The following is a 16,184-nucleotide window of genomic DNA, read 5'->3' as shown; positions in this document are numbered from 1 at the left end:
GCCCTTTAGAGTGGGCTGGGCCGTTAATATGAGGGGAGAGGTTGAGCGCATCAAGACTGCCGACCAGTGGATGGGTCGTGGGATTGGTGGGAATGTCCAACCAGATATTGAAGTCTCATAGGAGAGTCAGGGAGGGGTGATTTACTTGAATGGTGGCTAAAGAGTCACAGAGGTTAGTTGAGAAATGTCTTTCGTAACCAGGAGGTCTGTAAATGAGTAGGAAGCTGTGGGAGAAAGTCGGAGGTAGTGAGTGTTTAACAGGGATTTGCATGATGGAATGCATGTCTGAGTATCAACAAGTGCGACTGAGAAGTGAGATTTGAAGAGGACTGCCATGCTGCCTCCTCTTGAGGGTCTGTTGAGCGGGATGAACGAGTAGCCGGGCGGGGGGGAAATGCCTCATGTGCAACAGGGGCAAAGTCGTTGGAGAACCAGGTTTCAGTGATAAAGACTAGGTCAGGTTTGTCAGAGGAGAGGAGGTCGAAGATGTCTGTTTTTTTTTGCTACAGAGCAGGCATTAAAAAGGATGCACCTGACTTTGGAGTGGGGTGTGGTCATGGAGGTTATCGGGGTGTGAGCAGGAGGTGCGTGGGGCATAGTTGGGGAGGTGGGACGCTCCAGGTCAATGAGGCAGGGAGAGGGGCAGTGGGGAGGTAGGGTTCCAGCGGGCTCTGGGTGATGAGGGGTGTGGAGGCTGAGAAGAGTAGGCGGGCGAGGTGGAAATGTGAAGGGTGAGGGTAGAGTTGATTAGGAGGGGCGGGCGACTGGACAGATGGTCATTGGGTGAGGGGGGAGGTTTGGGGGGGAGAGTCTCGAGTGAGTCTCGAAGGATTGGGGGAGTCCGGTGTGCAGGGAGAGAAGTTGAGGGAGAGGGAGGGGGTGGAAGCAGGGCGAGGGCAGGGGTGGGGGAGTGTAATGAGGATGAGGATGGGGAGGGAGAGATTGGGAGGCTGGGTAGAGGTAGAAGTGGTGAGGAGTAGTGCGTCATGGAGGGGGACCAGGCTTGCTTTCTACTTTTCAAAGGTTTCTGTGCAGTAGGGGTGTGAGAGAGGGTGGGGGGTCGGAGGGTGATGGAGGTGAAGCTACTGTTCTTGCAAGGGCGAGACGTGCTGCTTTTTCAGAGAGGGGAAGGGATATGGTGGGGGGGTTGTTGGCTGTTATCGAGAGGGGGTTAAGGAGGTGTGCAGGGGATGGAGGGATGTGGTTGGGAAAGTAGCCAGTTCTGTGATGGGTTCGGGGAGAGGGACTCTGAGGTATGGGGGGGGCGAAAGGAAGGGAGGGATGATTTCTGGAAGGTGAAAGGAAGGGGTGGAAGAAGGTGAGGGTTTGGGCTGAGCGCCAGTGAGCTCCTCTGGCGTGGGAGTTTGATAGGGGGCGGGGTGTCCTGGCGAGGGGTATTGGGGAGTTCTCAATAGCAGTCAGAGGGAGGGTGGGGAGCGATGAGTTTGGCTGGGAAGGTGGATGGGGGAGTAGGCTTCTGAGGACGGAGGCCGTTGGTGCGTCAGTGTGCAGCTCTGATTTTAGAGTTGGATGCGGGTGGTGGTAGGAGATTGGGTGAGTGGCGTTATGCTGAAGTGAGGTGGGTGGGGGGATTTTTACAGATGTGCTCAGGGAAGGAATGGAGGTGGGGCTCGAGAAGGCGGGTGCTAGAGTGTGTGTGGCGAGCCGTGGGGACTGAGTGAGAAGGGTTGGGATGGAGCGGGGTGGGGTTCTAGGAATCTGGACGGGTGTGAGAAGTGGATACTTGCGAGACGGGGTCACCATCTGGATGTGACAGTCTTAACAGGTAGAATACAACACAGTAATCTTTGACTGGTAGAGAGCAGTACAGTAATATTAAGGGTGTGTTATCTAGGAGTGGAGAGGGGGGGTAAAGTTTCTAGGAGTTAGGTGTGTATACCTATTAACATAGGTCGGTCTCAGCAAGGAATGACGTAGGCTAACATTTCATTAGATTGGGTGTTTTGTGAGGTGGGAGTGACCTTTGTTACACTTGCCTTGATGGTTGACTGCAGGTAGGTGACTGGCCACTGGCTTCCCCTGCTGACACCTGCAGACTCGATATGGAGCCGTCTCTGTTTGGAGCCGCCCTTTGCCTGGGGCCCTTAGCCGCAGGGACTGCACAGGCAGAGGGCTACCCTGGGAAGGACAGTTATGGCTTGGGCAACACGGGCTGATGCTCCAATCAGAGCGGAGGGCGGGTCGGGAGGGTTCAGGAAAGCAGGAAGAGGGTGCAGGCTGGGAAAATAAGGCAAGGGTGAGCCTGGAGGGATTGGGGTCTTGCTTTTAAAAAAATATGAATGGATACATTTGGCCCAAAGGAGCGAGGCTCCTACTACACGCTCACCTGACTTCTTCTTTAGCCAGGAATTTCAAGAAAAAAGGAGCGCTGAGCTGATATCATGCCAACTATTGAGACACGATGTTCCGAAGGCAGCCGGCTGAATGTATTCTGCGAAAACCAGAAGTGCAGGGAAAACACTGGTATGCACAACTAGAATGGCAATGCTCTTTCCTGTTGGTCTTGCGAAGCACCATCTTGGAAGGGGGCGCTGCATGCAGTAAACGGAGTGACCTACACCAGTTCGACCATATCGACCAAGGTCGAAAATTCATGACAAATAGAGATTCAACAATGGCAAAAGGCAAGTCTTTACAAAGTCTTTGGTTGACAAAAGTCTCTCATGCCGGGAAACTTCTCAACAGAAAACTCTTGATAATCCTGGTTTACTCTGCTGCCAGAAATATGCCCATTTTGGCTCACACAGATCCTCACCTGTACTCTCCTGCCAGGTCCAAAGACCAAGAACAGCCTCAGACAGCGAGCACACCCAAGTCCCAAGCCCCGAAAAGGATGGCCAAGGAGACAATGAACGCAAGTTCTTCAATAAGCACTTCCGCTACGATTAACGTACAATCTGGGCCTGACATAAGCGAATCAGATTTAATGGATTTATCCACGTATGGAGATGAGGTTCAGATAACAAACAAACAACCTACTAGAGTGGTCGTAATTAGCCCAGTAAGAGAGAAAACCACCACTAATGCCCACATTGACCCAAAGGATGTACTCACTGAAGACCAGAGATTTTGCACATTAAGCGAAAATAGAAAGGCCATAAGAAATTATAAAGAAAATTATGTTGATATGGAATTCGAAGGAGCAAAGCAAAATTCCACCCCGCTTTACCCACAATGATAAAATTCAACGTAAATAACAAAATAAAAAGACCACCAAAAAGTCACATCAGAGGAAAAGGAAAAACTCTGAGGAAAGACAGGACACCTGGAATCAAAAGAAGAATCATAAGCCAGAACAGTACATAACATTGGAAAGAATAAAAAAGGTACGAGATGGTCTAATTTTAAACCGTGCAAACCTGATGATCTTATTCCACCACATCCCAAAACTTTGAGTGATTTCATCGTAAGACATAAAAGTGATGCGTTTTCCTGATCACAAAATCAATGACAAAGTCAAACTCATCATGACCTCAGCGATATCGGCAATGACTGTGAATGGAGCAAGAGCAGACCTTTGCTCACTGGGCTTTAGAATCGAAACCAGTAGTGACCAGGGAAAACAAGCAATTAGATCTGACCCGACCCCTCCTGTAAGCGAGTCTGAAAGAACTAACAGGAAAAGATCATGGACCCCAAATCGTGAAGATAATCATGGCAATGTCACGAGGTCTGAGAGAACCCCAAACCCAGCTGAAACAGACTTTACTTGGGACACAAAGAGTAAACCAAGCAATAAGAGTACTTTTACAGAACTTGCAATACTTGAAAAAGAAGACTTTCACAACATAAAGATGACATTTCAGTGCAGAAAGACCAAAGATCTTTACAAGGAGGAGAAACAACGAAGAAGAAAAAGAACTAAAGCAATCATGGAATTGGGTAGCTCAATCGTTGGCCACGTCTGAAAGGAAGTAGAGCCAGAAGAGGCTCACAGCGGACAACTGGAAAGTTGGCTCTGGAATACCCGGGGATATGGGCACTTATTTAACTAATTGCCCTTGACCTTCCCAGAATTGGATTTTGTTTGCCTCCAAGAAACGTGGCTAAAAGATCAACCTTTCCTTGGTGGCTATACTGCAGACTTAAATCCAGCAAAAGGAGGCTTAAAAGGAAGATCCTCCAGAGGCTTATTAACTTGAGTTAACAATAACCAATATTACAGAGTCATCGAAACACTAAACATGAATTTGTATATTCAAATAACCATGATACAGAATAACAATAATACAATGAAAGAAGAAGATATTTTATTAGTGAGTCTCTATTGGCAACTGGACAACAAAGGTACATATAAATAGCAAACCACAAATCAACCATTTTGTAAAATAATTACACTATCTAAATATGATCATATTATCTCATTCAATGGAACCGTCAATACCCATACCACTGGCTCCGGATCAACCACAAGGGATGTTCTAATTGTTGTGGACGTTTCAGCATCTCCCTAAAACACAGTACTTGCATTAATAAGGATGAAAATATTGGAAATTGAACACACACTTTTAGAAAGACGACAAAGGTACATATAAATAGCAAACCACAAATCAACCATTGTGTAAAAGAATTACACGTTACGTAAATATGATTACATTAGTTCTAATTCCATGCATAAAACAAGCCTGTAACAGAATAGCTAAGTAAGATTACCTGATACGCACTCGAAGTGGTTGATGACTCCAGGCAAGACATGGATGTAGAATCTTGTTGCTGCATATTCGGTGGATTGTCATGGAGTTGAAAAGGGAAAGTATTATTTGGTTTAGAAATGCTAATATTAAAAGTTAGCATGTAAGGAGACTGAATACCCGAAAATTATGCTTATGTAAATGCCTAATATAGCATAGTTGTCTGTGCCCATAAATCAAAAACAAGGACTGATGTTTAGCAAAATGGCCATTATTTAAAAAGCTATACAATCTTATAAATAGCGAAAGTATTATAAGTGACATTTACACCTAAAATACCAACAAATGCATTTCGTTACCTGCACACTACCGCTAGGCCTCAAGCTAAATCCGGAAGCGTGACTCGCCTGTGGCGGCATGTGAACGAATAAAGTCGGAATAGCGTTTAGGAGCAATTTTGGAGTCGTTCTCAGTTGATTCTTCTTTGTGTACGAGGATGTGTCGTACATATTCAGGGTAAAGTGCCGGCTGCAGATGTGATATCGATCACCCCTCTTGTCCTCCAAGACTTTTTGTACTCTACTTTCAAGCTCTTCAGGTGGATATCCGCAATATCTGATCCATTCTCTTATTCAATCTACAGTCTTAGGGAATACAGGCATTGTAGTACTTTCAGATTTGGCATGGGTCTTCGAAGGGCAACCGAAAATCAAACATGCAGGCATTGTTGTAAAACAGTTAGATTCAACAAGCAGAGTAGTTAGTGGCAGGAGAACAGGGAGATGTTCAAAGGTAGCACACTGACGAGTTGACTCGAAGCGGTCACAAAAGTTCACAGATAGCACAACGACGAGCAGATTAGCATCGGTCACCAGGGTTCTCAGGTAGCACGTTCCCGAGTTGACTTGCAGTGCTCGAAGATGTTCTCATGATAAATATCAAGTGGCTTATAAAGAATTACAAAAAGGGGTGTGTTTGTGAATGAATGACGTGTATATGTCGTGGTATTGTGTATTGCCGGGGCGGCCTGCTTTAGGGGGAGCCTGCCTGGAGGCACAGGGTCTGAGGAGGCCATGTGAACAATGACCCCTGCGCGAAAGATAGCTTTGAAGTATACATGGTCTTTGGCACTTTGGCCGTTCGCGCCCCCGACAGCACCCCTTGGCAGCGCACACCCACTGATGCGAACTGCCTTTGATAGTGGATGGGGGGGGATGGGTGGGCCGGGGGCATGCAGACAAGGCACCAGAACTTTGCTGAATGGAGACACACTTGATTCACTTAAAAACTGAAACAACCATTGATAAAAAAATGTTGCGTTTAATTTTGTTTCTTATTTTGATGGTACAAAACTACTACTCATTGTAAAGGTCTGGTTGCAGCACAGCGAGGGAAATCCCCTGTACTGACCGCTGCCACTGGGGAAAGTTTCTCTAATGGCACCAACCACACAGGCAGGTATTACTCGTCGAACACGGTGTCCAAGCCACCCATGAAGCCTCCATGTAAAAGAACGATAGGCCACCAGCCTGTACCACCTGTGAAAGAGAAAGATACAAACTGTTTTTTTGACGAAGATAAGTGTATTTAATCTTAGTTGTCAATGACAATTCTTGTACCCAATGGCATTTTTGCCAGAACAAATGCTAACTAGACACTGCACAATATTGAACAACTTTTATACGACTATTACTTGTGAATTGCAAGACTACATTAATATGACTGGTATATTGAAGTTACAAGAATATAGTACACAACCATGAAATAGTAGTGGCATAACTGACATCACAACCAGAGTATACTTAGTCGTTACTTGGATTACGAGGGTGAACTGTTGCGCGAAGTTCATGCATAAACACCATCAAAATCCTCTACACTGACCGTGTGAGGTAGGCTGCCCTGAAGTCTGGCAGCTCGGTTTCGCGGCCGTGTCTCGTCTTCCGATATGTAGGTCAATCATCCAGAGTTTTCTCGGCGGCAGCAGCAGTTCTCCTCCTCGGTTGGCATTAGCATGCACCGATTGCAGGTACACCAGGTAGAAATACCGTCCATGCGACTAGGCCCAGGCTCTTCATCTGTTGAATCGTCTTCCCTACTGTCGTCTGAAGCCCCATCGTAGGGAATTATTGTTGCCATTGTGTGGTAAACAAACGAAAATAATTTATAGCGATAGTACTGGTATCTATTCACACGGGCTACAAGCTACGAAGTTAGCAGACCAGAGCACAGAAACGAGTCACAGAATACTCGAAATACAGTCAGAGGAATGGAATAGAAAATCTGCTGTTGTGTGTTGTGAAACGGTCTGTTTATACTTCTCCAGGAAAGAGGATTCCTGCCGTTTCCATGGCGACACGTCATTAGCTGAAGAGCAGAGAATGTTGACACGAGACGTGCTTTGTCATTGTGAAATGGGCAGTACGCGTCTAGTGATGTCAGGCTCAGGGGCGGGGGCTATGATTTAGTGGCGCAAAGGCAGGTCACCCAGGGCGATGCGGCAAGTGATGATTATCACAAAATGGCCACGCCCTGCTGCCTGATTTCGCTTGTGTTCAAGAGACGAAAACTTGGGTATGGTGCATAGGAAATGTTTGTATGATCGATTGACTTATCTTTAAAAACACATGGCCGAACCCTAGGAAGAATAATATTTGTGACCGCACCATTCCTTTAATCGAAGCTGTAACTGACATGATTGACAAAAAGCGAGCTGAATCTCCAAAGCTTAAAGTAATAGTCTTTGGCGACCTTAATGCAAATTGTTTGGTAGATGTGACAAAAAGGACCCCGAGATGCAAATCAAACGTCACGAAAAAAAAGCATAGCGGGTTAGAATGGATGGAAGAAATGTCATTGAGAGATCTTCCCTTATTGAATGGTAACATTGCTGATGATACACCTCCAGCCACCACATGGACAAATGGAAGCAGCAACGCAACGCTTGATTACTGTTTCATTTCCAGAAATGTATTGACAGTGATAACAAGAATGGAAGTTGTAAAAGTGATCCATAGTGACCATGACCCGTTAATAATGACATTTAAAAAAACAAAAGTGAAGCCGCTAAAGAAATGGGGCTACAAGATCGAAGTTGAAGAAGATCTAAATCGGGTAAGACTAAAACCCTCTGATGTGTCCAAAATGACGAAAGATCTATCTGCCCTGCTAAAAAAAAGAGCCTGACTCTGTGGAATGTAGCAGCACATTAATGCCCTTTAAGGAGACAAAAAAAAGAGTACAATGAAAGCAAAATCTAAACATCTGCACGTTTACAACAATGCCATAATTGCACACAGAAAATGACTGAGGAAAGATCTCCAGACCTTAGTAAGAAAAAACTCTCCAGAAACAATGATGTTATTAAAAAACGGAAACAAAAATATATGAATTGGTTAAAAGCACACAAAATAAATATGGACGTGAGAGATGCCGTAAGTATGTTAAAAGCAATCACCGAGAAAAATGGGAGAAACTACACCTTAACCTGATATCTGAAGAGGTCTGGGTGTCCAACTTCAAAAATCTGTTCGGAGAACTAACAGAACCCTGTATTAAGTCAGAAGTGTGTGAGCAAAGTAAAGTAAGGGTACTTGGATGATAAAATGTGGCAATGAGGAGATCTTACGCTTGATTAAAAAAAAGCAGTAAATCACGGGCCCCCGGCCTGGCTGGAATATCCAATGCCCTAATGAAGGAAGCTCCAGAAAAATGGGCAACCTTTGGCGAAACACTATTCCCCAGAATATTCAAGAATAGAAAAATCCCAAAATCTTGGAAATCGGCCATTGTGATAACAATTTTCAAACAAGGGAATAGAATGACACCAGAGAATTATAGACCCATCGCTATACTTGATATGGTGGGGAAGATTTTCGCGAGTGTCTATTTTACAGCGCCTACAAGCTTGGATAGAGTCATCCGACTCCGTAGACAAGAGACAAACGGGTTTTGTAAAAGGATTTGGCTGCAACCGGAACCTCCTGATCTTAAACATGTTGAAACATCGTACAGAGAACAGGAAGACAAAAATCTACACAAAGTGTAGATTTAAGTCAAGCATTTGATAGCATTATTCGCCCCCTTCTCCGGGAAAAAACTGAGATAGAAGGGATGCCCAACAGACCAGCTAGAAATAATTAGAGAACTCTACTCCGGAACAAACATGCAGGTAAAATTAGAGCAGACAGGAACCCTTTCTTGAAAAATACAAACCGCAAGGGGGCTGAGCAAGGTTCTCTGCTAGCAGCCACCCTGTTTAACTTCTTTATGGAAGAGCTAAATGAAGATATGTTACAGTATAACACCTTTTCCCCTAAAATCAATGGGAATAACGTAGGGTGGCTGCTTTATGCGGATGACCTCGTCCTGCTAGATCAGACCTGTATTGGGAAACAGAGATAACTGGTTATACTCCAAAAATAAGTGGAAAAGAATCATCTGAGAATGAATACTTAAAAATCCACAATTATGATCTTCAGAGAAAAGAGAAAAAAACCTTAAAGCATCTTGGTTTCTGGACAAAAAAAAAACTTTACCCAGTTCGCGAGCACAAATACTTAGGATGAATAATAAACATGTTCAAAAGTGAAAAGCTGTGGAAAGGGAACATAAAGAAAAAATTAAATTAACTGACAGCGCAGGAAAAAGTACTCGACAAGTGATTTGCAAACTCACACTGACCCCGATAATAAATGTTTTCAATCAGAAAGTAATGCCCGTAATAATTTACAGAGCAGAAATATTAAAAGGTCTAGGAGAAGAGACCTAGAAGTGGTGTGAAGGCTTCTTCTGGAAAAGAATATTCAAAACTTCCAAACTAATTCCTTGTAGTTGTTATCTTCCACAAACTGGGTCTGGTCTCTTTAAAAGAGAAGATCGCATTGGAACTAGATCTCTTTATTTAGGAAAATCAGACAGGACCCTTGTGCTCCTCAATATGAGCTACTTAAAAAAGAACAAAACTTGAAGATGATCAGATGCTTGCGGACTGGAAATCAGATTGCTCAATTCTCATTTCTGAACTGGGAATATCGGAAGAATCATTATGCAAGAATCCATTAGCCGCTAAGAAGATCTTGTGCGCAGATGACTGACGCAGAACAGAAAAAAATAGAGCTGAGTCAAAAACCCACATGTTATCTAAAAATACTGGTGGATTTCCAAACGTGACACAATCTTATCTGAGGAAATTCCCCAATAATAGTAATGCACGGAATACACTTATGCATCTAAGGATGAACATTTTGCATACTAAAAGTACTCAAAAAAGAAACAACAAAGAACTATCGAGCGAGTGCAGGTTGTGTAGACACAAACACGAAACTCTGAGACATATGTTTATTGTGTCCCGAGTTAATAGATCAAAGGTCGATGCATCTTCTGCCTCGAAGAAGAGTAGGAAGAAGAGGAGGAGGAGGAGGAGGAAGAAGAAGAAGAAGAGGTGGAAGAGGAGCTGCTTCCATGGCAACACCATCCAACTAAGGCAAGTGTTATATAGTAGAGGCTGTGGAAAACCTTAGTGTCTTTCCCTCCCTACCCCCAGTGGATCTTCTACACAGGTGACCAGGGGAGGACCATCGCTATTGGATCCCGACCCTGGGGGTGGACGAGTGAGGGAGGATCACCTGGGTGGAGGGCCCTTTGGAATTGGATTGCCCAAAGGCGAGACATGGTACCCCCTGTGAGAAACCTGAAGGTGTCTCCCTGACAGTAAGGCCATCACTTTTGAATCCAATTCTTAGGGGTGGACCAGTGAGGGAGGATCACCTGGATGGGGGGGGGGTCCTCGGGGAGTTGAAGTGCGCCACCGACGGGTGAGACGCGGTATTCCCCTTCTTCCAACACCTTTTCCCCAGCCTACCACGTAGGATACACCCGCACTCTACCCCCCCCCTTCTTTCTTTTTCAAAAAAATATTTTTATTAAGTTTTACAACATAAACCGTTAAAGAAACAACCCCTTTACTCCCTTCTGCTCCCCCCGGGATAGTCCACCCATTGGTTTAATTTCTGTTGTAAACTCAGTCTCTTATCTGAACATATCAAGAATTCTAATTTTATGTGGGCACCATTGTTCCATGTAGTCACTTTGTAGGTATTCCAACGTGTCTGACCATTCATCCCTGAATTTCTGATAGTTCCCTTGCAGATTGTAAGTGATTTGTTCCATTGTTATGTGGGACCATGCTCTACGTATCCAATCTGTTGCGATGGGTGGGGTTCTTTGCTTCTATTTTTGGGCCAATTCCAACCACAACCAGTGAGTTCAAAGCCAGAGGGGAACCCGGATGATGATAGCGGCAAAGCGCGTGGGATAAAATGTTGCAAGAAATAAGATGATTACAAGGACGAGCGTAGGATAAGAAGCGCACTGAAGAGGAAAGCTTTGATTGTCCATTGTGAAAGTTGAAAGATGAGAGAAACAAAGTAGCAAACATTTTCATGTACATTAACATGTGGTGAAAGGAGCTTTAGTGTACAGTTATTGTGTAGAGGAGTGAAGTTCACAGAGAGATTGAATATGGAAGCAAGTGAAGGGGGCTATGCTTGAGGGAAAAGGCATGTAGAGACCACGTGAAAACGTGGTTATGAATTGTAAAAAGGTGCCGGGCGCCAATATTGAAAAAAAACCTGAAGTTGAACTGTAAAAAGGTGCCTGGGGCACGCTGATCATAGTAAGCTAAGATTTAACTCCAAAAAGGTGCCGGGGGGTCAATGAGAAGAGAAAACTGAAAGAGTGGCCCAAGTATCAGTGGTCCCACACAGGGCAGGAAGTACTTTGTGTTCATCGAAAGTCTCTGATACGTTGAACTGCTTAATAACTGTGTGAGGAGAGCCACAGTGCCAGACTGGTCTCGCTTGGGGCTGAGGAATACTGGGCGTTGTCGAACGGCTCTGAAACACTGATACAACAATACACCAACCTGCTGTGAAAGTCTTGTGAACTAATGATAAGTAACAGACTTCCTGAGGAGAGGTGACACAGAGGAATTGTTACCTAAAGGAACTTTGAACTTGTGCAACCAGAACTGTTTGAACTTTGTAAAAATAACTATGTAGTGCCTTTGAAAGCCTAGGAACGCATGTTGAATCCCAAGTGGCGCAAGACCAGCTCCAATATTATCCTGACCTTTACTTTGAAGCACCCTTTTTATTTAGTCCAATCCCCTGCACATTATTGTATTATAGAGTGTGAGGGGAAGCATAGGTTTAACACAGACACTTTAGTTTTGACTAACTTGACTGACTTTGGACATATCTTTTTGTTGATGATCAAGTCTACTCCGATTATAGACATAGGGCACGTTAGGCAGTCTCCAAACCCCCTTCTTTATAAAAAAAACTTGAATCATTGTGTCTGTGTTTCTCGCATTAAACCATGCCTCTCTCGCATGGCCAACCCATCAGTAAAGCTGATGGGGCTGTGGACGACCTGGTCAGGCAGGAATTTAACAGGGAGGTGAGAGAGGGAAGGCCAAAAGCCCCACGCACACTTCAATAAAAACCATTGAATTGTTCTTGATACTAAGTGTTTTTTGGGCCATCTGTGACTCATGGTGTCAGCAGTGGGATGCATTTAGAGGTTGAGTGGCAAGACTAACCAGCACAGCACATCTACTTATTAGTGTGACCCTGAAAGCCGCCGGGTGTGACCTGTATGCGGACAAAGAGACCACCATTTCACCCCAGGCTCAAGCCATGGTTGGACCGGTTTGAAGGTGGAAGTTCCAGCAGGAACCTTTGAAAGAATAACTCCAAAGTCTGCATTGGCCTTAAAGCATTTGGGGATTGGGGGGGCCTTTGAGAGTTGGCGAGTGACCAAGACATTTGAGGGGAGGTCAAGCTACTCCTGCTGAAGCAGGAACATGTGATGGCCCAGCTGATATGCGAAAAAAGATTCTTATACCAACTCCGGCAGAAGTTGAGACTTTGAATTCCACAGACAGAGAATAGGCGGGATTTGGACTGATGACAGAAGCCCAAGAAGTGGAGGTATTCCTCAGCCGACCTCCCAAACCCTGCATCCACAGAGTTTGCAACAGCTCAAACTAACATGGGCTTTTTTTAAACCATGTAAATATTTTTTAATTCACCTTTTGTGTTGCCATTTTATTTCTACACAGAAGTGCACAAACGTAGGAATGGTAAGCAGTCCTGTTTCATTTCTGATTTACATCATAAACGAGTCCCAAAACAAAAGCAGGTTTGCACAGTTTGTTGTGTGTTTTCACTTTTAGGAATGGCAAAGGCCTACCTTTTTAAACCTACAATTTGGGTTATTTTAATGTTATTTCAAACAATCACTTTAATGTATACCATTAACCATTACAATCATAACCATGATTTAAAAAGATCAAAATGAGGATAAAAACATTCCAATCTTATTAAAAAACAAAGGCATAACAATTCATTGCCAATCCATGTAAAAAGAATATGTAGATAAATTAATAAAAGTGAAGTAAAGATAAAAAATTCTAATTTATTTAGTACTAGCTTAACTACCGGGCTTTGCCTGGGATTTCAATTCTCAGATTTTGAAATCTCTGATCGATAAATATCACGCCAGTTTCTTCAGCAGTTTCATTGCTTTTTTTATCAGCACAAATTCTCAGATCAGTAAGTCTCGTTTGAGATTCTTTAGCAGTTTCATTCCTTCGTTGATCAGCAGCACTAATTCTCTTAACAGCAAGTAGTTTTTCAGTTTCTTCAGCAGTTTCATTCTTTTGATTTTTAGCAGCACAAATTCTCTGATTAGTAAGTCTGCCTTCAGGTTCTTCGGCACTTTCATTGTTCTGTTTCAAAGCATGCAGAATTCCATCAGCTTCATGGTCATGAGATCTTCCTTCTTCAGAACGTTCATCATGTTTCAGCTTTCAAAGTTTTGTTTTGATTCAGGTTGGATTAAATACTGCTCTCTTTTTTCATGGCATTTCTGTAAAAATATATATGTGGTATTAAAGCATTAATGAAAGGAGAGTATACAGAAGAAAGACGTCTTTTTGTTAAACATGGAACCTGATTCAAATGAACTGATTCAACTATGTCATATTCAAATTGTAGCAAAATGCCATTTGATGTCAGGAGTACATTCCCACAGAAAAAGGTTATCATGCCATTTTCTTTCTTGCAGAGGAGCATTCTGACCTTTTTTTGAATATGAAAGGAACTTGGGGTTGGAGACTCTGTTACCTAGGGTTATCAAGACGTGGACCCTTTGCTCACTGTGCTCAGAAGGGCATAGCTCCACGTCACTGATGAGGCTCGACTAGGCTGAAACACATGTCTGGGGTTGCTGTTGGTACTCTTGTTGAAAAGATGATTGCCTAGCATTTCGGTGCTGGACTGCTCAAGTGGGCGGGACAAGACTGATATGCAAATGATATTCCTCCTTTGTCAAAGGTACAGTTGGCTAAAACATGTGGCTGCGGACTCTGAGTGGGTACATTTCCACAGAACAGGTGATCATGCCGTATTCTTTCTGGCAGAGGTGCGCCCTGAACTCGTTTTGTCATGAGGGTGAAGTACCTGTCCTTTTCAAAATTCTTTGATACAAATTGATCAGGTGTTGATCATGTTTCAGCTTCGATGCGCAGTGATGTGCGCTTTCTACAAATGACCAGTCGATGGCAGTGTAACACCACAAAACGTAATGCTGAAAAAGAGAGGCGAAAAAACAAAAATATTAATTATGTCGGGAACGGGATGACCTATTGAGCCAGAAATAGTTGCATTAATTCGGCAATTAAATAAAGAATATTCCATGCATGACACCAGACCTCAATGTTCATGAGGAGTTACGTCCCCAAGAATGCCACATACAAACCCACACATTAACACAGCTTTGTATATGTATATATATATATATATGTATATATATATATATATACACTGCTGCACAGCATTTCATTTCATTACACCATGCCAATCCTCAAACTTTCTAAGCTGAAGACAAGCAAAGGGGGTACTATTATGGCCTCTTGGATGTTGTTATTGCACATATTTCAGTAGCACAAAGCAAGTTCTCATATTCTATTGTCTAAAAAGGGGATAAACTGTGTGCCTAATAACTTTTTTATATTGGGGGTATGAAAGGAGAAAGAGCACTAGGGATTCCATAGTCTTATGAGCAGAGGGACTTTTCCCCGCTCGAATGCAGGCTGCTCCATGTCTTAGTCAAATAGCGTAAGGCAAAATTGCTAAGTCTCCTAGCCGCAGCTGCAATATCCATACTTAATATTCTTGCCTGCCCATTAACTCCTTATGAGATATGTAGCATGAAAATATCTTCTGGGCCCTTTTTTTCAGAATGTTATTCCCACATAAACAAAATCACTCTGGACATAAAAGCAAGAAAATCCCATAATGAGGCGCATCCCAGAGCAGACAGACTATTACACATCCAGATCAGTCAAGGACTTCGAAAGGAGCTGTCCATGGACATGGCCTCCTTTAGAGGATCCAACTGCACTCCCAGCCTCAGTGTTGGTTAACAACTGTATCCAATAAGCTGTAGGAGAAAATGCTACTTTAATTACTTAATTTCTTTTTTCTAATGATGTTCTAAAATGATGATGATGATGATGATGATGATGATGATGATTAGGCACAGAAAAAGTAATATAATGTGTTATTGGCCTTGGGAAACTAAAGGGTTATAAAGCAGTTAAACCAAGCCTTCCTACAATAGGACAGGTTGCTGGGGCAATGCCATGTAGGACCATACATTTTGTAGGGAGGCAGAGATGTAATAAAGTAACTGATGCAAACGTTTTGCAGCCCATTGTTCTCTACTTTTGTAACATGTTGTAGTTAATTGACAAGAAGACAGTCCTTCCTTACTATGACATTCCGACTTGCTACACGCAGCATAGGTTTGGGGTTTTCAGTGTTCATTTTTAACCTTCTTCACCAGATTAGTCCAGACATCTAGAAACCTTCAGGAAATGAGAAAGGACCACCTCTTACTCAAGTATTGCTTGGCTGAAAAAGCTGTAACCACAATTTGACATGTACTTGTATGAGAAGGCGCTGTGGTGCTTTGGGGATACACATTTTCCCATTGCTTTCTTTGGAATCTTTTAAAAACATGTTTTACCATTTCTTTGAAATGTGACCATAGCACACTGCAAAGCTGTCTGAATTGGTTTATTCAAATAACCTCTTGATCACTGCACATCTAATAAACGACAGAGGAATTCTGATGATTGTAGGAAAATGCCTTCTGTGTTCATCAGGAATCCTAGGATAACTGAAAATGAAATGATGAAGCAGCGGAATGTGTACAGCAGCTGAAAAGTAAAAGAATATAAATGTGTTTTTTCATCACAATCGTAAATACTCCTACTCTTGTATTCTTTCCAGAATGAGAGATTGAAAAGATACTGTGCTGAATTGGAAGAAAAACTTGAAGCATCAGAACTTCAGGTCAAACAGCAGTCCATAGAGTACAGGAACCAGTTACAGCAAAAGGAGGTAACTGGAGGGGAGGCAAACGTATACATCAGCAGGATGTCTGCATTGTTCGGAAGACTGT

The 16,184-nt window shown here is 43.3% G+C and overlaps 1 protein-coding gene across 1 annotated transcript in view; it reads left to right on the top strand.

The window, feature by feature from the left end:
* Positions 1-16,184, top strand: part of TRIP11 (thyroid hormone receptor interactor 11) — a 1,018,241-nt gene that overhangs the window by 88,521 nt on the left and 913,536 nt on the right. The window contains exon 3 of the mRNA XM_069637842.1: positions 16,013-16,123. Within this exon, the coding sequence (XP_069493943.1) occupies positions 16,013-16,123 (111 nt within the window). The remainder of the gene's footprint in view (positions 1-16,012; positions 16,124-16,184) is intronic.

The sequence above is a fragment of the Ambystoma mexicanum genome, chromosome 14, assembly GCF_040938575.1.
Source record: "Ambystoma mexicanum isolate Mex_15411 chromosome 14, UKY_AmexF1_1, whole genome shotgun sequence".
Taxonomy (NCBI): domain Eukaryota; kingdom Metazoa; phylum Chordata; class Amphibia; order Caudata; family Ambystomatidae; genus Ambystoma; species Ambystoma mexicanum.
This window is presented reverse-complemented; position numbering and strand designations above follow the sequence as displayed.